Source organism: Arvicola amphibius, chromosome 11 (genome assembly GCF_903992535.2).
Source record: "Arvicola amphibius chromosome 11, mArvAmp1.2, whole genome shotgun sequence".
Taxonomy (NCBI): Eukaryota; Metazoa; Chordata; class Mammalia; order Rodentia; family Cricetidae; genus Arvicola; species Arvicola amphibius.
Window position 1 is genome coordinate 26,999,543 of NC_052057.2, and position 19,773 is coordinate 27,019,315.

The 19,773-nt window shown below is 46.6% G+C and overlaps 1 protein-coding gene across 1 annotated transcript; it reads right to left on the bottom strand.

The window, feature by feature from the left end:
• Nucleotides 1–1,028: 1,028 nt before the first annotated feature.
• On the bottom strand, nucleotides 1,029–19,271 carry Noct (nocturnin). The gene is made up of 3 exons (XM_038347029.1): nucleotides 18,729–19,271; nucleotides 4,286–4,555; nucleotides 1,029–3,058 (listed from the first exon to the last, which is right to left on the bottom strand). The coding sequence occupies exons 1-3, from the start codon at nucleotides 19,144–19,146 to the stop codon at nucleotides 2,217–2,219; spliced, it is 1,530 nt and encodes a 509-aa protein (XP_038202957.1). The 5' UTR covers nucleotides 19,147–19,271; the 3' UTR covers nucleotides 1,029–2,216.
• Between the last annotated feature and the right edge of the window lie 502 nt (nucleotides 19,272–19,773).

Sequence of the window (19,773 nt, forward strand, 5' to 3'; positions counted from 1 at the left end):
AAAGTAAAATGTGGATTTCATTACACCGTTGTGGTTACTTTAAATTCAACGGCATCTTACTTGAATTGTCCACTTACCGAAGCCCGGTTCTTTGCTAGTGTCCCAGGCACACCTTTTTATTAAGCCGTTCTATCCATGGCCTCTCCTCTTCCACCTGGTTTTTAAAGTTCTATTCTGCCTGAGGCTGAGGGCTGGAAATACTGAGGCACCTTGAGAAGGGAAGGTAGAAGGAACAGAAGTGTTCAGGAGAGATGAAATGACTTCACTGGGACGAGGCAGGAGCACTGCTGCGAACTTGAGGTCGCCTTGGGCTACACAGGTACAAGCCAGCCTGGGCTTCAAAGCACGCGTCTCAAAAAAAGGCGGAGCTAAGGGAGAGTAGAAAGCAAATAGGCCAGACAGGGGGGTAGGGCCTGAGCCTCTCACAATGCAGATCTCTGCTGAACAACTTAGTTTGACTTTGAAAACAGGGTTTCAGATATCCGAGGCTGGCCTTCAACTTGCTTTGTAGTTGAGAAGGCTCATGAGCTCCTGATTCTTTCCCTACTTTCCCAGGGCGCTACCTTGTTGGATCAGGCTGGAGCCTAGAACGTGCTCTAGAGCCACTCCCAGCTTCAAAACTGCCTTGAACTATTATTCAGTTACTCCAAGTCTTGTGTGGTTGTGACTTTGACTGTGTCCCCAATAACCAACATCACCAATAACATCATCAACTTCAGAGACAGCAAAGTCAGGCCTTGGTGAATATCAGTGTGCCTCCTAATACCTGAAGCACTCTAGTACAATGGGGAGATAACCTGACCGCTGTATCACTTATTTGTGAACCTGGAGGTTGAAGGCAGGGGTAAGCCATTTGAGGACAAAGATTCCAAAAGCTTGAATGTGTAGCTACTTCTGTTAAGTGTTAAAATGAAAATTTAGTGTGGAAGTGGATAGTGTTTGAACCACATACTATTAAGATACAGACTCCCAGATTCCATTTGGACAAAAACCAAAACACCCACACACAAAAAAAAAAAAACCCAAGATTAAAAGCACTGTTATAAATTCGTTTATTAATCTTAAATATTTAGAACTCATACATTAAAACAACCAGTTATTGGAAGAGAACTATGGATTAACGTTTCTGCTCTTATATTCTTTGAGAAATTTTGAGCCCTGTCATTTTGGCTGTCTGGGATTTTTGGGAAATGGGTCTTCACCAGGCGGTGGTGGTGCACGCCTTTAATCCCAGCACTTGGGAGGTGAAGGCAGGTGGATCTCTGAGTTTGAGGCCAGCCTGGTCTACAAGAGCTAGTTCTAGGACAGGCTCCAAAGCTACAGAGAAACCCTGTCTTGGAAAACCAAAAAAGAAAAAAATATATAAGAAAAATAAAAAAGGGTCTTGATATTGGAGCCCAAGCTGGTCTCCAATACACACAAATGGGCTTTCTGGAGTTCGTCTCAGAAGGAATTCTCACTATTATTCTTAGTCACTGTTCCAGGACTGTTCCTAAAGCTACTTGTCAAAAGCACGTTCCAAAAGAAGTCATGGAGTAGTCTTCGCATGTATGCGAATGCCATACAACAGAAAGTACAAATACTTAACTGACTAAACGGTGAAAACTAATTGAAAATGAACTGGCATTTCTTCAAGAAGCACAATGGTAAATTGGAGGCATAGCAAACAGCAAAGATTATCTGAAAATTGTCACAAATCCTTCAGGGCTAAATATAGTTCGTGTTAGCTCACCAAATAAAAACAATTGGAAGTTTTAAGGAAATTATGTCTATTCCTGCATCTACAATGCTATATAATCTACTTAATTTTACATGAAGATATAAAAAATAAATACTGCCATGCTGACATTTTAAATTCCCACAAATAAATAATGAAATACTCTCTAGAAAACTTCCTACATTTTACATTTTACTGAGGGGCTTACAAATTGAGGTTTTTATAGCACCCTCAAGTTAAAAAAACAAAAACCAAAAAACTTAGAAGTCTAATTTAATGCCCGTAAGTAGTGGAGAATGTTATGAAAATTAACACACAAGCCCGAACTGGAGTGCAAACACCTTTCCACTGCAGGCTTTAATCGGAAAGGTTTGTGAACACATTCTTTCCCGAGGGCATGCTGGAAACGATGGAGAAGGAAGTGGCAGAAACTGGGTATCCTTTTTCAGGCAACTTATGTTTCAGTTTCCCAAAACATCCCTGGCTAAGACTCTTATGATTAGAATGATAAGAGTTCCTCAGGCTCCTCATTAAAGATGAAGTCACACACCAGCGACAGGTGGTCTGAGGGGTATTGAAAGGACGGGAGCCGGCTGGGCCCAATCTGTTCTTCCGTGAGTAGTTCCAGAGCAGCGGTGACGCTCAGAGAGTGTCTGGAGTACCAGATGTAGTCCAGGGTGTGGCGACACTCCCCTGAGGTCCGGATCTTCCAGGTTGTGTATGGAGGCTCTGACTGTCCATCAGCGCTCAGCAGCTTGTAGGCGCTGTTGAGATTGAGGCTGGAGGAAGCGAAGTGTTTGTAGACCTCTTCAGTGGGCTCCGCATTGAAGTCCCCACAGACAATCAGGGGAATCTTGGCTCCCTGTGTGATGCCCTGCAGGTTCTGGAGAAGGTCACAGCCCTGAGCTGATCGGAACCGCTCCCAGCCAGTGCGTGCTTTTAAGTGGGTGACAGCAACACAGAATTTTCTGCCGGATTTCTTGCACTGTAGGGTCTGTGCAATGGCAACCTGATTGGTTTTTAGGGTCATGGCTGTCAGCCTAATATTGGTGCTATTGATGAGCTTGAAACGGTTTTGGAGGAAAAATAAAGCACAGCCATCTGGCCCGTTGTTGTGTTCAACATCAAGACATGGTGACCAGGGCTTGGGGAAAAATGTGCCTTGGTAGCCCAGCCTACCGAGGAATGGTTGGAAGGTGTCAAAATAGTGGTCCACTTCTTGGAGGCACAATATATCTGGTTGGTAAACCAAGAATTCCTCCAGAATAAGGCATTTCCTTTCTTCCCACTTGAGTGCTTCAACGGGGCACTGTACAAAGTTGTCTTTGCCTTCGCCAAGAGCTGAGAAGAAAAGCCAAGCATTCATCAGCTACCACAGAACAGCACCCTCAAAAAAAATGGGAGCCTGGTATAGTGAGTACCGGAAAGGCAGATTTCCATGAGTTCGAGGCCATTGGGGGCTATGTTATTGAGCGCCAGCCCAGCTAAGGCTACATTCTGAGACAGTCTTGCAAAGGAACAAACCTATGAACGCAATAAAGCTCAGGAGCAGGGGCCTGCCGGTCTACATCTGCCCTGAGGCTGGGCAGTTCTAAGCTGTGTCAACCCACCCAGACAAAATAACCTCATACCGTCTGCGGAAATAGGCAGCAGGGTTTTTTTTTTTCTTTATATATATATATATATATATAAACTATTTCATATAACTATATTCTAGGATTAAGACCTTTGCCTTGGGGTTTAGAGAAACTTTGTTGTCCTGGGAATATAAAAGTGTGTCAATTTAAATAAACACCAGTTTTAACACTGCCTATAAGAAAGCCCAGGTAGGAGCTGGAGAGATGGCTCAGAGGTTAAGAGCATTGCCTCCTCTTCCAAAGGTCCTGAGTTCAATTCCTAGCAACCACATGGTGGCTCACAACCATCTGTAGTGGGGTCTGGTGCCCTCTTCTGGCCTGCAGGCATACAGACAGAATGTTGTATAAATAAATATTAAAAAAAGAAAGCAAGCCACGGTAACTGATATAAATAGATACTATTCAGAATGAATGGGACAAACGAATAGCTTTTTCTCCTTATGAAGGGCACATGATTGTACAGGCGCCAGGATTGGTGGGGTGGAAGTGGGTAGATACGAACAAGTACATGTTATGTGTATGAAATTGTCAAGAACAAATAAAAATACTTTTAGAGTTACTTACTTAGTGCTAAGGAGTTGGCCAAATGGTATCTCTGGTTTTACTGTTTCGAGACAAGGCGTCACTCCACAGCTTAAGTGGCAGTCATCGCGCCTCAGCCTTCTGACTGCTGGGATGACAAGCCCTTGTGGACCGCCAAGGCTGGTCTCACTCCTGCTCTACACAGCCCATACTACCCGTTCAGTCTGTCCCCTGTAAATGCTGTCAGTGCTATGGACCCAAGTTTCAGCAACAGAAGGTCTGAGGTTATCCTGCGATGCTGAAAATACACCTCCACCCTCCCCCATTTCGTCCCTTCACATAGCACATCGGGAATGCACAGGAGCAGAAAGGAGGCCGCAGCAGTCAGGCACAGCAACCCCAGGCATACCTTGCGCAAGGATGTTCCACTGCATGACTCTAATGGGAGGGTAGCTACGCAGGCAATCTGTCCTTATGTCCACAAAACACCTCTGGTACCGGGGTGGCCGAGTGTGCAAAACAGCCCTGCATTCCTCCATTAGTTCGTTAGGATCAATGGGTTCCAGATGTTCTGGATCAGCTGACACCAAATACTCTGGGTGCTGAGCGGCTGCACTGCTGTTGAGTGTCTTGGAGAGAGCACTATAGAGTCTACTCGTGCTGTTTCCCATGGAACTCACTGCGGGAAGGAAGCAGACATACAGAAAACTGTTAGCATACACTGTGGATATTGGGGTTCCTAGTCTTCAGCTTCCCGTCGGGACAGATAATTCAAGTATTGTGTTAACCAATCCCTTAACAAAACTAATAAACCTGTTTACTTAACCTCAGTGACCTCTCTCTTCTAGTTGTCTTTATACCCACCCATTCCTAACAAAGTTTTTTTTCCCTTTTTTTTTTAAATCTGTGTTTCTTTGTGTAGCCCCAGCTGTCCTGGAACTTGCTTTGTAGACCAGGCTGGCCTCGAACTCAGGGATCCACCTGCTTCTGCCTCTCACGTGCTAGGATTAAAAGTGTAAACCACACCTGGACCCAGTTTGGTTTTTGAAGGGTGAAATGCAGAAAGCTGTAGCCCTGGTTGCAGTGTCTGTACAGACCGCCCTGGTTCCATGTTAAGTGTCCATCAGGGCTGGTCTCTCGGAGACTCCTGTGATTAGCACTGAACAAGTACTCTTCAAAATACTCAGGGTGCAGTCTGGGAAACAGAGGAGGAGGAGACGCCCGAGTTCTGCTCAGCTGGTTTCCATCTAAGCTTTCTTTCCCTGACTGCCTGCGCTTCCTAGACCCTAAAGACAGAACACAGGCCCAGGGAGCGCAGTGCCTGGACAGACACGAGTTCTCACCAATGCCTAGGTTTTCAATTTGGGGTGGGGTGGGGTGTGTGTGTACGTGTGTGCACGCACGTGTGTGTGTATCTGTTGATCCAAATGCAGATTTGTCCCTCAGAGGCGCATGTATTTGAGCACTTGGTTCCAGGCTGCTGGTGCTGTTTGGGAAGGTGGTTTTAGCCTAGACCCCCTTGCCATTCCGTTTCCTGTGTGTGGATGAAATGATCAGCCAGCTTCCAGCTCTTTCCTTGCTTTCCCTGTCGTGTTGGGCTCTGTCCCTCTGGAACTGTAGGTCAAGAGAAACCCCTTCTTCAGTTGCTTCCACCTGGGGATTCTATCACACAAATGGGGTGTGGTGGGGAAGCAGACACGTGAACAGGGCAGGCTAGATAGAGGTCAGATGTCTTCACCTTTCATCCCTTCACCTTAACTTTTGGGACAGACTGGTCAGGGAATGACGAGGATTACGGACAAGGCAACCATGCTTGGTTTCTATGTGGGTGTCGGGGACCTGACCTTGGATCCTCACACTTAGAGTAGGCAGCTCATTATCGCAGGCAGCCCTCCAGCCCCCTAACTTCACGTTTAACAGAGTGTGACTCAAACAGATCTTTAATGAATTACCAGAGCAGTTCGTTTTCTCGAAGCAGCCGAAGATCCTATTTCTTTCCTACAGTCCATATTTTGTCCTCTCTAATTTATTTGGGCATGTACTACTGTGTGCAGGTACTCGAGGAGGCCAGAAGAGGGCACTGGACTCCCTTGGAACTTGTTACAGATTTGTGAGCTGCCGTGGCCTGAACTTGGGCCCTCTGTAAACAGCAAATGCTTTTTTGTTTTGTTGTTTTTCAAGACAAGGTTTCTCTGTAGCTTACTAGAGTGAGCTTACTAGAGTGGTGTAGGTCCTGCAGGTTCTCAAAGGTCCTTTTTCTGAGTCAAGAACTTCCTGAAGAATTTGAATTATTTGAGTTACTCTTCCACAATACCTCACTAACTTAAGTATTAAAAATATACTATATTGTTGAGTGTGCAACTCTTCTCCCCTTTCTTTGAGACAGGGTTTCTTTGTGTAGCCTTGGCTGTCCTGGATCTAGCTCTGTAGAACAGGCTGGCCTCAAACTTACACAGATTTGCTTGCTTCTCCCATTTGTCTCCTTAACTGTGTAACTCTTTTAAGCCCAGCACTCAGGAGGGGGCAGAAGCAGACATATTTCTGGGTTTACTACTTTGGTTTATGCAGTTTATTTCCAGAACAGCCAGGGTTACACAGTGAGGCTACCTCAAAAACAGCAGCAACAACCGAAAGCCCCACCACATTGTGGAGCTTTATGGGCAGATAGCCTGACATGGGGGAAGGAGAAAGACAGTGGTACACATACACACAGCCGTGTGTACAGGCATGCAATCCCAGTTACTTGGGAAGTTGAGTAGGAGGATTCAGAATTTTAGGTTTGCCTGGCTGTAGTTGAACAAAGTGAGTTGAAAGTCAGCTTACTTAACTCAGCGAGAGCCTGTCTCATGATAAAAACTGAAAAGGTCTGAGGGTACAGGTCAGCTGTGGAAAGCTGGCTGGCCTGGCACGGAGAACCGCCCCTTGGGAAAAGACTGTTGTGCGTGTGCAAGGCCCTGTACTCCAGCCCCAGGACTACGGGTGGGGGAAGTACGTGAATGGACTGAGCTGGGGGGGGGGGGGGGGTTGTGAAAGCTGAAAATCTATGGAGGCAGGTCCAGGAGAAAACCAGGGAGAAAATGATTCTTACAAACGTTAGCACAGACCCAGCGCCCAGCGCTGACAACTGAAGCAGAACGGAGGCAGAGCTGGGCCAGGCAACACGGGGACCTCAGGTGACAACGTCTTATTTGTGGTGGCAGTGTGAGGAGAGGAGGGAGAGCATAAGAGAAGTTATTTTGAAAATTTTCCTAAAAAGGAGAGAAATATCCAAGTAGTATTTGGTTTTGAGAATGTCTGAGTGGGGTGAGAGAATACTAAAGTGTATTATTGCTGGCTTTTGGACGACAGCTGAGGCTTCTCAAACCCCATTCTTTTCCAGGACACTACAAAGTATGAAAACCAGTTACTCTAGTTGGGCAATGGTGGCGCACGCCTTTAATCCTAGCACTTGGGAGGCAGAGGCAGGCAGATCTCCGTGAATTCGAGGCCAGCCTGGTCTACAAGAGCTAGTTCCAGGACAGGCTCCAAAGCTACAGAGAATCCCTGTCTTGAAACTCCCCACACCCCCCCCCAAAAAACCCAGTTATTCTGATGTTCATTATGAATTATATTATTTCTATGTGTTGCTAACTATTCTGAAAAGCACCTTGATGGGGCTTACATATATGTAAATTAAATATAGGCTTACTATACAGCCAGTTCATACCTCTAGGTATTATTTACTTAATTAAAACTAACGTCCATTTGAAAATACTGTTAGCAACCATGATGCCCTTCAGTATGTGAACAGTTAAACAAGGGTAGAATGCATAACATTGGGTAGAGAGAACATGAGCTGACCCTAGGAGGAATGACTCTCATAGGCATCTCTCAGTGGAAGAGGCCAGGCCCTACCCGTTAGACTGCATTCCCCTGGGGACCACAGGAAAGGAAAGGAAGCCAGAGTCTGCAGGAGTGGGGGCTGCACAGGGAACTCTGGAGAATGGTGCGCACATGGTTTGTGCTCTGGATGAGAATGGAACGAAGCTTTTTGAATACTAGCTTCCCAGTTGCTAGAAATGAAGTATAGCCTTGTGTGGAAGAGGTTATCATTGCGGGGGCAGGGCTTTGATGTTTGGGGGGGAAAAAATCCCAGTGTGCCCTGTCTGCCTTTGCTTGAGGTTTTGAATTCTCAGCTGTTCTGCCACCATGCCTTCACTCCATGACCATGAATTCTAGCCCTTTGAAACTGTAAACCCAGTTAAACACTTTTTTTTTTCATAAGGTGCTTTGGTCATGGTGTTCTATCATGGTTATAAAAAAGGAACCAAGACAGACTACACAGAGAAACACTGTCTCTAAAAGAAAAAAGAAGGAAGGGACCCAAGAAAGTTATACATCTACAGGAGCAGCCATAAAGGACGAATCTGATACATGTAAACCTAAATATTAACTGGAGGTTGGAGAGGTCAGGAGTGCCTCAACAGAGGAATCTGACTGTGGATGTTGTGATCTATATATCTTTGGAAAGCAATGATTCAACAGCAAAGTACAGGGATTAAACTAGCCACACACTATGCTCTACTTGGTAAAGTCCGTTCTCAAAGGGCAGGACCTAACAATCCAGAAATTGCTGGCTTATCAACAATAAACAATGGGTAGGTGGGTGGAAGCGGGGGTCCCTGGGAGAGGACACTCTAGAGAGACACTGTAGTGCCGAGACAGTGACAGCAGCAGGCAGACATGCTTCCCGTCTTATGATGCACATGTCCAGACATGGATGTGTGTGTGTGTGTGTGTGTGTGTGCGCGCGCGCGCGCACGCAAACATGCACTCCTGAGTGCTAGGACACAATGGCATATAGCACGCTGGCGCGCCCTATCTTGGTGCCTAATGTCATTCTCAAATCCAACCAACCTGGGGTGTGTGGTGTGTAGCGTTGGGGACATGGCTCTTCAGTTAGGATTTGTTGCTCTTGTAAAGGACCTGAGTTCAGTTCCCAGCACCCATATGGTGGTTCACAACAGTGATTCCAGTTCCAGGGGAATCTGACACCCCCTGCTCACCTCCATGGGCAGCAGGCATGCATGTGGTACACATCCAACATACAGGCAAAACACCCATATACATAGAATAAAATAAGTCTGTCAGTCAGTCAGTCAGTCAGTCAGTCTGTCTGTCTGTCTCTCTCTTTCTCTCTCTGGTTTTGTGACAGGTTTCTCTGTAGCTTTGAAGACTGTCCTAAAACTCACTCTGTAGGCCAGGCTAGCCTCAAATTCAGAGATGTGCCTGCCTCTGCCTCCCAAGTGCTGAGATTAAAGGCACATGCCATTACAGGTCAGCAAAATAAATCAATCTTGAAAATAACATAAAAGCAATCAAGTAACTGAGGCTGGAAAGAAGGTTCAGTCCTAGTCGCCTCGCCAGGTAACATACACTCATACATACACACACATAAATAAAAATTTAAAAGTAAACAAGAAAGTAAAGCCAACAAAGGCCTGAGTCAGGCGGACAGTGAGCTCTGTATCTGCATAGCCTAAAGTAAGTTCAAGGCCAGCCTAGGCAATTTAGTGAGATCCTATTTCAATAAAAATCAATCGAAGTTTGGTATATGGCTCAGTGGTAGAGTATCTAGCATGCATGTCCAAAGCCCTGGGTTCTATCTATCCCCCAGTATAATCACACTGTATCACACTGGAGCCCACACCTGCTAGAACTGGTCTCCCAGTGCTGCTGTACAGTATAAGCCACCTGTTGTGCTAAATATTATACTTCTAAGAAAAGTGCAGGAGAAAATCCTGTTAAGTTAAAGAAAGTTCTTATACCACACAGCACTCAAAAGCATATACCATAAAAGGCTAAATGGGGCCAAGCACCTATGGACAGTTTATTATCTGGTGCAAGTTTAAAATGGTATAGCTGTTCTGAAAATAGTCGGTTATTATTTTAAAAAGTGGAAAGCAGGTTGGCATGATGAATGACAAGCATGTATTCAAGAGAAAACTCAAGTACACTCCAAGATTAAAGGCATCTGAACAGAGTGAGGATGTCACAGGCCGTCATGGAATACAGACTGTGCTGTTTATTGGTTGGCGCAGAAACTGCTAGGCCAGTGCTCTACTATTGAGTTTACACCCCACAGAATGCGAAGGGCCAGCATGGAGGTCGATGGTATTGCTTTTATTTTAATTGAAAAGTACTCTGCTAATTTCTCCTGGCGCCATCTCTTGGTACAATTTTGATGGTCAAAAATGAACAGGCTGGGCGGTGGTGGTGCACACCTTTAATCCCAGCACTCGGGAAGCAGAGGCAGGCGAATCCCTGTGAGTTCGAGGCCAGCCTGGTCTACAAGAGCTAGTTCCAGGACAGATAGGACTGTTACACAGGGAAACCCTGTCTCAAAAAAACAAAACAAAACCCCCCTAGAAAAATGACCCACAGGGAAGTTTGACAGCTCACCTCAGCTCCTAGGTTGGCTCACTGTGAAAGGAAAATCCCATCAACTAGCGCGATGGAGAACCAGCCTAACTTTAAGGAGCCGTTGCCACGGGTAACATTCCTTGCAACAAATAAGCATCTGACCCACAATGAATCACCCAGAATCACAGACTAATGACCCCCCCAGCCTGGCTATCACTGGGAGCTTCAGAAATACACCCTGCTGTTAGCCCTTGCATTTCTGATACAACCCAAGAGTGTGGACTAGCTTCGGGGAGTCTAAAGCTCTTCACAGTACTCTAAGCAAGGCTGAGATCTACCACATACAAGAACTTGAAGAAATCCTGCCCTTTCTCCTACTGAAGGCTGGATTTCTCAACTAGCTGGCGGCAACCAATTCTACAGATGTTTTCCTAACTGCTGTTTGTCAACAGGCAGTTTAGTTTACACTGCCATCTAATTACACTTCCCATGCTTCGTCGTTAAAAGTTCAGGATGATTATGAAGATAAAAAAATGACAGCTCTAAACCATTTTTGCCTAAACTTTTCTTTACATTTTATTGGGGTGGTAGTGCAGGGTGGATGGAATTCAAGATTTGTCTTTTTGCACCATCTACTTATTCCTCAAACAATGTGGTACTCCTAGCAGTGAACCCATTTTGTATTCCTGGGTGAGTTCAAAGACAACTTGGGCTACTCAAAACAATCAAAAATACACAGAGAATAAAGGGAATTTTGTTGTTTGAAATAGTCTTGGGGTCTCTAGTAGACCAGGTTGGCTTCAAGCTTGTTTTTGAAGAGACTTTGGCCCGAATCCCTAATACTCCTGCCTCCACCTCCAAGTGCTGGGATTATCCTGATAAGGGGATGTAATTAAGTTTGCCACCGGGCATGTTAGTACAGACTTTGGGGGCAGGCATAGGTGGCGCACGCCTTTAATCCCAGGCAGAGGTGGATCTCTGTGTTCAAGGCCAGCCTTGTCTACAGAGCTAGTTCCAGGACAGGCTCCAAAACTACAGAAAAACCTTGTCTTGAAAAACCAATAAATAAATTAGTACAGACTTTGGTCCTAGCACTTGAGGCAGAGGTAAGATCGCTTGAGCCCAAAGCCAACCTGGTTTATGCTGTCCCAGGGCAGCCAGGGTTACAGAGCTAGAGCCAGTCAAACACGCTACCACTGCATAAACAAGACATATATATTTTGTTTTTCAAGACAGAGCTTTGGTGAGTTTGGTGGAACGTACTCTCTGTCTCTGCCTCCCAAGTACTGGGTTAAAATGTGTGCACTACCACTGCCTGGTGAGAAGACTATATATGTCTTTATCTGGTGCTTCCTCTTCAGAGACAGAGATTGTACACCGGACTTTGTATCTGCTAGGCAAGTGTGTGACTGAGCTTAACAGCTCCCAGCTGTGCGGGACGGGATGGTGATTTAAATAAAATAGACAGCGTTTTCCTTTCTAACTTAACTAGGTCTCTGGGGGCAACCTCATTAGTCGAGACCTAAACTGACGACTGGTTCTACCTAAGTCCTAAGAGCAAATCACCAGAAGACACCTCACACCATGCTCTGGTTATCCAGCAACTACTGTTGGTGCCCAGCTGTCCAGTCAGAAGATAATATTCCTCAGTTTGAGGTTAATGTCTCCAGCACGACCTAACTAAAAAGACTAAAAGGTAAAAGAGTCAGCAAAATCCAGGATTGCCTTAGGCACACACCTAGGGGGATATGGAAGCTCAACCTTGGGTCCAAGAAAACCTGGAACAATGAAAGACAACACTATAAATGACAAGTACCAGCAGCCCAATGCTGCCATCTGCTGGCCATGTACTGAACTACTTCAAAAGTTGAAAAAGCTAATTTGGTAGCTATTTTTTTCATTAGGCTTATGAGATTAGGTTCCAGAATAAATGTGGAAGACTTCAGGACAAGTAAGTGAAAGCTCATGAAAAATATCCTCCTTGTGGTGCTGACTATACTGCATATTTGTTTTTATTTTTTGTTTGTTTTTGTTTTTGTTTTTCGAGACAGGGTTTCTCTGTAGTTTCTAGAGTCTGTCCTGAAACTAGCTTTTGTAGACTAGGCTGGCCTCGAAGTCAGATCTGTCTCTGCCTCCCAAATGCTGGGATTAAAGGCATGTACCACCAATGACTGGATCCTACCAGGTTTTTTAAACTTTAGTTGTCCTTGGACATTTGAACCATTTTTCCTTCAACAACCCAAGCGCTAAAGTGTGTACCACATGGGACAGCTGTCACAAGGGCAGGGGCAGCACACAGCATGGTGCTTCGAGAATGTTAATAGCACTGGAGATGTATAGTAGTAGAGCATACATACAGTATGGCAAAATAAAAAATTAAGTTTTAATTAAAAAGAATGGTATGGGGGAAGTGATAAACTGCTTACATAGGATGAGCAAGACCCAGGGTTCAGTCTCTAGCACTATGCTTAAATAAATCAGCTCTGGCTCTGTAAGACGGAATACATGTATCTTGCACATCTGAGTGATCGCTTTAATGTTAGCTATTCTCTAGTTTAATGAAATACACTCCTGGGGCTTAAAGAGCAGGCTGTTAGAAGTGCAGATTGCTCCTGTGTTCCCACCACGCTTCCCAGCAATCTTGACGCCCACCGCTCACCATTCCAGACGTGGCTACTGATGTCACAGTGCAGTCTGGGCCCTGGAGCAAGTTACCTGCAGCACCTTGGACTAGGAGTGTCAGCATTTCCACAGTGCTGGCTCCTGCAGGGAGGGACAGGCACACAAAGCAGCCCATGTTTGGTGCCAGGAGTCATCAGAGGTCAAGTTTCGCCTCCTCCCTTTGTCGACGTCACTGCCGTTAAGACACACACACTGGTACAGCACACGGTGTACAAAGCCGTGTCGTGACCTGAGTGGCATTTCCAGAGATATCCAGTGAAGGTCACAACTCTCAATCTAATGTGTCTAAAAATACACGCACCTAGACACAGTGTCACAATCCGAGAACAGCAGGCAGAGAGGCAGAGCAGACGAGAAAGCCAACACATGTTCCAGAAAAGGCTGAGCCATCTCTTTAGTCATGATGGCCTTCTTAGAAAATATCTCCAAAGAAAGCCTTTAACAACACTGGGGCATACTCTGCTGACATCCCATCCCTAACATTAATAGGGGAGCTGCTCTAAAGAACGCCCTGCCTTCACAGCTGTGAAAGCGGATAGCTGAGTTCTATACAACAGGGTCCACAACTGCGGTCCAGATCTGCGAGTGCCCTGGCGCTGTGCTGCTAATAATCTATCTAATCACTTCTACAGCGATAAGCAGTTGAGAAAAAACTGGCAGTATACCACGACAAGTGAAAAGGACATGAAATTTCAATGTCCATAAACTTTACAATTATATGTAGAATCTCACACTGCATCTGCAAGGTTTAGACACGGACAAGGTTTAGAGTTACTAGGTTTGGTGGCTCTTCACAGGAAGCTTGCCAACTTTTAATGTCTTAACTTTTAAGATGACACTGTAGCTGGGAATGGCTGCTCATATTTAACCTTAGCACTAGAGAGGCAGATGCAGGTGAAGCTCTGGGAGTTTTCAAGGCTGGTCTGGTCTATTTAGCTTCAGGCCTGACAGTACTTGTCTCTCTTGTCTGTCTGTCTTATTTGTCTCCTGCTCCACTCCCCCAGCCCCAGAGTTCACATCTATACAATAAAACCAGTCAAGTTTTCTGTCACTTAACAAGAAGAAACATTTTCACTGCAGGAATGCCCGGAGCCTTCTGGAATGGCAGCACTTGGCTGGAAGCACTGGGAGGTTAAGCTGGATGACAAGAGGTTTGAACCCAATCTTTAGTACACATCGAGTGGGAAGGCAGTCTAAACCACACAAGTGAATTTCACTAGGCTATTCAGACATGTCACAAACAGTAAGACACAACTAATTTTAATTTTTTAAAATGGAAATTCGTTATCTGGCACACCACAAATAACTCACTAGGCCTGCTGGTTCTAGATCAAGGTAGCAATATAAACACACACACATAGAAAAAATCCTTTTGTAAACAAATTTAGTTATTATGTATACTGTGTTCTGTCTACATGTATGCCTGCAGGACAGAAGAGGGCACCAGATCTTACAGATGGTGGTGAACCAGCATGTGGTTGCTAGGAATTGACACAGTACCTCTGAAAGAGCAGTTGAGTGCTCTTAACCGCTGAGCCATCTCTCCAGCTCCCCCCACCCCCACTTTCTAAAATCTTTTTAAAATCTAAAATCTTTTTAAGAATAAAGCACCTACTGGGTGGTGGTGGTGCACACCTTTAATCCCAGCACTGGGGAGGCAGAGGCAGGTGGATCTCTGTGAGTTCAAGGCTGACCTGCTCTACAGAGTGAGTTCCAGGACTGGCTCCATAGCTACCGGAATAGTGCGCTGACATAAATGCAAGCAGAATACCCATAAACAAAATAAGATTAGAGGAAAAAAAGGAGTCCCTTGGAAAAGCATAGTAAAGCTCAGAAAATGGCCCCAACCCCACGGAAGCACAGGAGATATTTGCTGAACAGAATTCTTTAGGTGTCTTGAAAAATCTGTAACTGTGCACTTGACACTAAAAGTGTCTATCCTGAAGTGCTCTCCCTGTCCCACCACCACCCTATCTCCAGTGGACACTCTCTTCTTCCAGGGCTTCAAAGCTCTCAACAGATCCCGCAGCAATGACTGTTCCAGTCCTGCTGGAATTAGCAGGTGGACCAGTAGGCATGCTGTTCCAGTTTGTAGATATAGTGCTATCAGCTGATGTGCTAATCTCTTCTAGATGACATCTGGCATTAAGACACAGCCAGCAAGGTCAAAGGATTTGCAAATGTCCATGCATTGATTTTGATTATTAACACACCCTGCCCCCTAGTCCAGGCCTATATTTAAACGTACCATTGAACACTACAGGGAAACGCTACACCTCAGTTCTCCACAAGAAAAGCACTTATTCTGTAGAAGTTTGATAAATTACAAGCTTTCCTGTTCCTTCTTTCTCATAAACAGCTTCCTCACATAGCTAAGGGGCCTACTAAATAAAGCTGCCTTGTCAACTGAGCTGGTATTTACCTCTAAAACTGAACTAATGAAAAAAAAGTGTTCCAGAGGTGGAGAACACCGACCCAGCCAACTCCTCATGAACCAACGAGAGACAGAAGAACATTTCCAAGCCCACAGGTGACTACGGCACAGTAACTGTGGCAACTGCTGCCTCGCTGAGGGAAAGCAACAGGGCTGCTAAGATCAACCCCCAACGTTCCCTTTTAGCCCATGCAATATAGTTATGTGGGAACTCAAAGGGGCTAAGTACATCCCTAAGTACATCCAATGGCAGAATGCAAGTGGGACATGAATGTAGTGTATTGGGAGACTTGCTACTGCTCCTCACAGGAGAGGTGGCGTAGCTTTTAGCTCCATCAAGGCCTTCTGCACAAGTCTGGGGCACTTAGGGACAACTTGCTTGGCCTAGTGGCCCATGCCTATAATCCTTACATTTTGTAGGTAAAGGAATAATCAGAAGATTGAGGTTATCTGTGGCCACAAAGAAAGTTTAAGATCAGCCTGGACAACACGAGACCCTTTCTCAAAAAGAAAAAAAAAACTACTTAACACGAGCAAGAGTCTAGGTCTAACTCTAAGAAAAGCCAAGGTGGAGGGGCTAGACACAGCTCAGCAGTCAGAGTCCTGCAGCTTTTACAGGATTCTGAGATCAGGCGGTCGCAGAACCGCTCCAGCTCCAGGATGAGGCCCTCTTCTGGTCTCCTCAGTAACTCCCACACGTGTGGCATAAAAAAAAAAAAAAAAAAAAAAAAAAAAAAAGAAAAGAAAAGAAAAGAAAAAAAACCACGAAGATTTAAATTATTTAAAAAGTAAGCAAGAAGAAATAAAGGAATTTGGGGTTCTATTTCTCTTCAATAATATGGAACCTGGGTACAACCATTCAATTTTCTTTGTTTGCTTGTTTTTTGAGACAGGGTTTCTCTGGTTGTTCTGGAACTAGCTCCAGTAAACTCAGATCCGCCTGCTTCTGCCTCCCAGCACTTGGTCTACAAGAGCTAGTTCCAGGAGAGGCTCCAAAGTCACAGAGAAATCCTGTCTCAAAAAACCAAAACCAAAACCAAAACCAAACCAAACCAAACCTTTGTGGGAACCCCCTCCCCCTCAAGGAGAAGTAAGAAGCACACACAGTTCTGGAACTCATTACTGACAGCCCAGGCTAGCCTTGAATTAAAAAACTGCTCCTAGCCAAGCAGCACCAAGACTTGAACGCGCGCAGAGTTCCAGGACAGTAAAGGCTATATACATTAAGACCTTGTCTCGAAGAAAAAAAAACAAAAAACAAAAAAACCTCACCAAATCTGCCTAAATCCCACCGGTCTGAAAATTACTCATTGTTGTATATGTGTGCAGGCACATGCAGATGCCAGAGGACACCTTGGAGGAGTTAGTCCTCTTCTTCCACCACGGGGGTCCCTGGAATTGAACTTAGGTCTTCAAACTTGGTAGCAAGCATCTTTACCATCTGAACCATTTCTCCTTGGCCCCAAATCTCACCTCTTAATATGGAAATAAGGCTTTTTTGAATAGCCTAAAGCCTAGAATCTTCAATGTTCTACATTACAGAATCTTCTGTATTAAAGCACCTGTGGCGGGGATAGTGTGCAAAGATCTTGACTGAAGGAGCAATAACTCAACGTCTCCCCCTAACAGCTAAAGGGAGAACTACAAGAAACAGGAAAGCTGCCCACCTCCTGTATTGTCTGTCTAAAATAGTTTAAGTACCCAACAATCCCACAAGTTCCTTCTTTGTTGCCAGAGTCGGAATTTAGGCTTTAGCAAAGCCTATCACTTCCCTACCCTATAAATAAAAACTCATAAAACCAAGGGGTTTCTCCTCCCCTTCCCCAACCCTGCCAGCCTCAGGATTTCTCAGTGTGGCCCTGGCTGTCCTGAAACTCTGTAGACCAGGCTGTCCTCAGCTCAAGAGATTCACCGGCCTCGGGACTGCATAAGCCATCCTGTGAAGCCTCACACTGCAAATACCTTGTTTCCAAAATCACAGGTTCTTCTGCATCTGTATCACAAACTACCTGTTTTCAGATGTCTTTAATGACGTTTCTGAAGGGGAGGGGCGGGATTTAAAATGAGCTGGTACCAGACAACTTTCCCACCCTCAAACCTAACAATGTTCCTCTTGAAAACAACCAACAGGAAAACAACCACATCCAGTTACTGGTGATACGCATCCCAGTTAGTTCATAATGTGCCAAATTTCTACAGACCTGGAGGTGGGGGGCACGGCTCTGGATTCTCAAAAGTTCACCATCTCTAAAGCAGTTTAACATTCTAATTTTTACTTTTGTATCAGCGTGGGAGGGGACTCCAAATCTTGATCCTCCTGTTTTTGCCTCCAGAGTGCTGGGATTACAGGTGTGCACCACCACACCCATTTAACACCTTAATTTTAAAAAAAGGCACTCAAAATGTCTGCCAATAATGTGATTATGGTTTAAGGTTGTGGCTTCAACCGACTGGGTGGTGGTGGCGGCCCTCCTCTGTTCCCAGAGGTTCGAGCCCAGCCTGTGGTCTACACAATTCAGTTCAAGGAAGGCCAGTCACAGTCTCATGTCGAGAACCTGTCTTGTAAAAATAAAGCTTCAATGAACCTATACTTTCTAGTGTGCAATCTGTCCTTTAACTAATCCAAAACTCCACCAAGATGTACCCTAGTAAAATTAGGGTGGTCATACAGATGTGTTAGACGGCAATAACCTAATTTGAGGTAACAACCAAATTACACTTTCTAGAAAAGTTATTATGGAGCAATTGCTAGTTTTGAAGGAGAGACTACATGAAATAATTGCTTTGATTTGAGAGAGAAACTATTAATTTAAAAACCATACTTAATTTGTATGTAGTTTGTGGCTTTAGCAATCTGCCCTTAAGCAGAAAGAAGACTCACAAAACAAGGACTGGTGCTTGGTGTAAGGCTGATTTACAATTTCTTCACTCAGGGATTTAAGAGTGGAAGCCCCCAACCCACCCCACCCCCCGCCAAAAAAAGAAAACCGTAAAGAGTCAACACGTGCTGGTACTAACGCGGCTTAAGAAGATTCGGAACCCGTAGGCCCTGCAAACCCACGATCGAGCATCATTTTCAGGTTTTTTTTTCTCCCCCTCATAAAGATGCTCACAAGCAGTCTGGGCAACCGAAGCGTAACTGCCCTGCATCCGGGGGTAAAACGAAGCAAAAGATGCGAGCATCTGGCGGTGACTGTGGCCTCCGGGGCTTCAGGTAGATGAGACACAAATACCGAAGCCGGCACCCTGAGCACCGCCCCGCTTTCTCCCCGCCGCGGCCAGGCGCGGGGGACCGGTACCCGGGGCCGCCCATTCATTCGGCGCTCTCACTCACCTGTCCGGGGACGCGACCTAGCGGCGCCCAAGGCCGCCGCCTGCAGTCGCGGGGACGCGGGCCGGGGTCCGAGCACCGGCGGGGCGAGCGTGCGACGCGGGCCGGGCGCGAGCGAGCGGCGCAGGCCGGGGGCGTCCCTGAGCAGCAGGGCCGAGCAGAGCCGCCGCGGGCTCTGATACATGCCGGGCGCCGCCGCCTCCTCCGCCGCGCTGACGAGCCGGGCCGAGCGGGTGCGGAGGGCGCGGGCGGGACCGGGATCGCTGCGGGGCTCCTTCCTCCTCGTGCCTCGGCGCGGACCGGGCGAGCGGACAGCCGGGAGGGAGACGCTGCCACTGCGACGGCGGCGACGGCTCACTGGGGCGCGCGGGCGGAGAGCCGAGGAGCAGCCGGCGAGCGGCGGCGGGGCGGACGCTACCATGCGGTGGCCGGGGGGGGGGGATCCGCGCGCACCGCCCGGGCGTAGTCGGCTCCTGCCGGGAATGGACCCGCTGGAATCAGAGAGAGACACGGAACGAGACACTGGCTCGGCCACGGGGTGGAGAATGTGGGACGGCGGATGTCGCGGGAATTTATTAAAGAGGCGTTCCGGGAGCCGGCGCCTCCTCCTGCCCTCGGCAATGGGAGGATCCAAGGGAGGGAATCCCGGGTTGGCTCCTGGGTGTGTGCGAGCGCGTGGTCTGTGAGGACGTCTGGCCAAGGCGGTCGACACCGAAGCAGGGATGCAAATGTGTCACCGTGGAGCGCTGCCTGCTTCGGTGGCGGCGGCGAGAGGGGCGGAAGCACGCGGCGGGCGTTAGAGCATCGATCCGCGAGACTGCCAGAAGGTCTGTGAGAATGGCCGCTTGAGCCCTGCTTGGGGGTCTGGAATTCACACCCGAGGGAAACGGCTCTTCAGTTACGGGAATCAGAAGACACTTCTGGGGCTGGTGCCTTGCGAAGACAGATTAGGTCAGATGGGTGTTAACCGAATTTAGAGAGGTCACAACCAGTGCCCCAAGCCAGGGCGAGCCGCCCATCCAGTAAACCCCTGTGTGTGCTGTGTGCT

Coding starts and splice junctions, on each gene's coding strand:
- Noct (XM_038347029.1), bottom strand. CDS start 19,146: ATGGTAGCGTCCGCCCCGCCGCCGCTCGCCGGCTGCTCCTCGGCTCTC. Junction 4,556..18,728: donor TAGGTCGCGTCCCCGGACAG/GTGAGTGAGAGC, acceptor TCCTTCCCGCAG/TGAGTTCCATGGGAAACAGC. Junction 3,059..4,285: donor GTGGAACATCCTTGCGCAAG/GTATGCCTGGGG, acceptor TTTTCTTCTCAG/CTCTTGGCGAAGGCAAAGAC.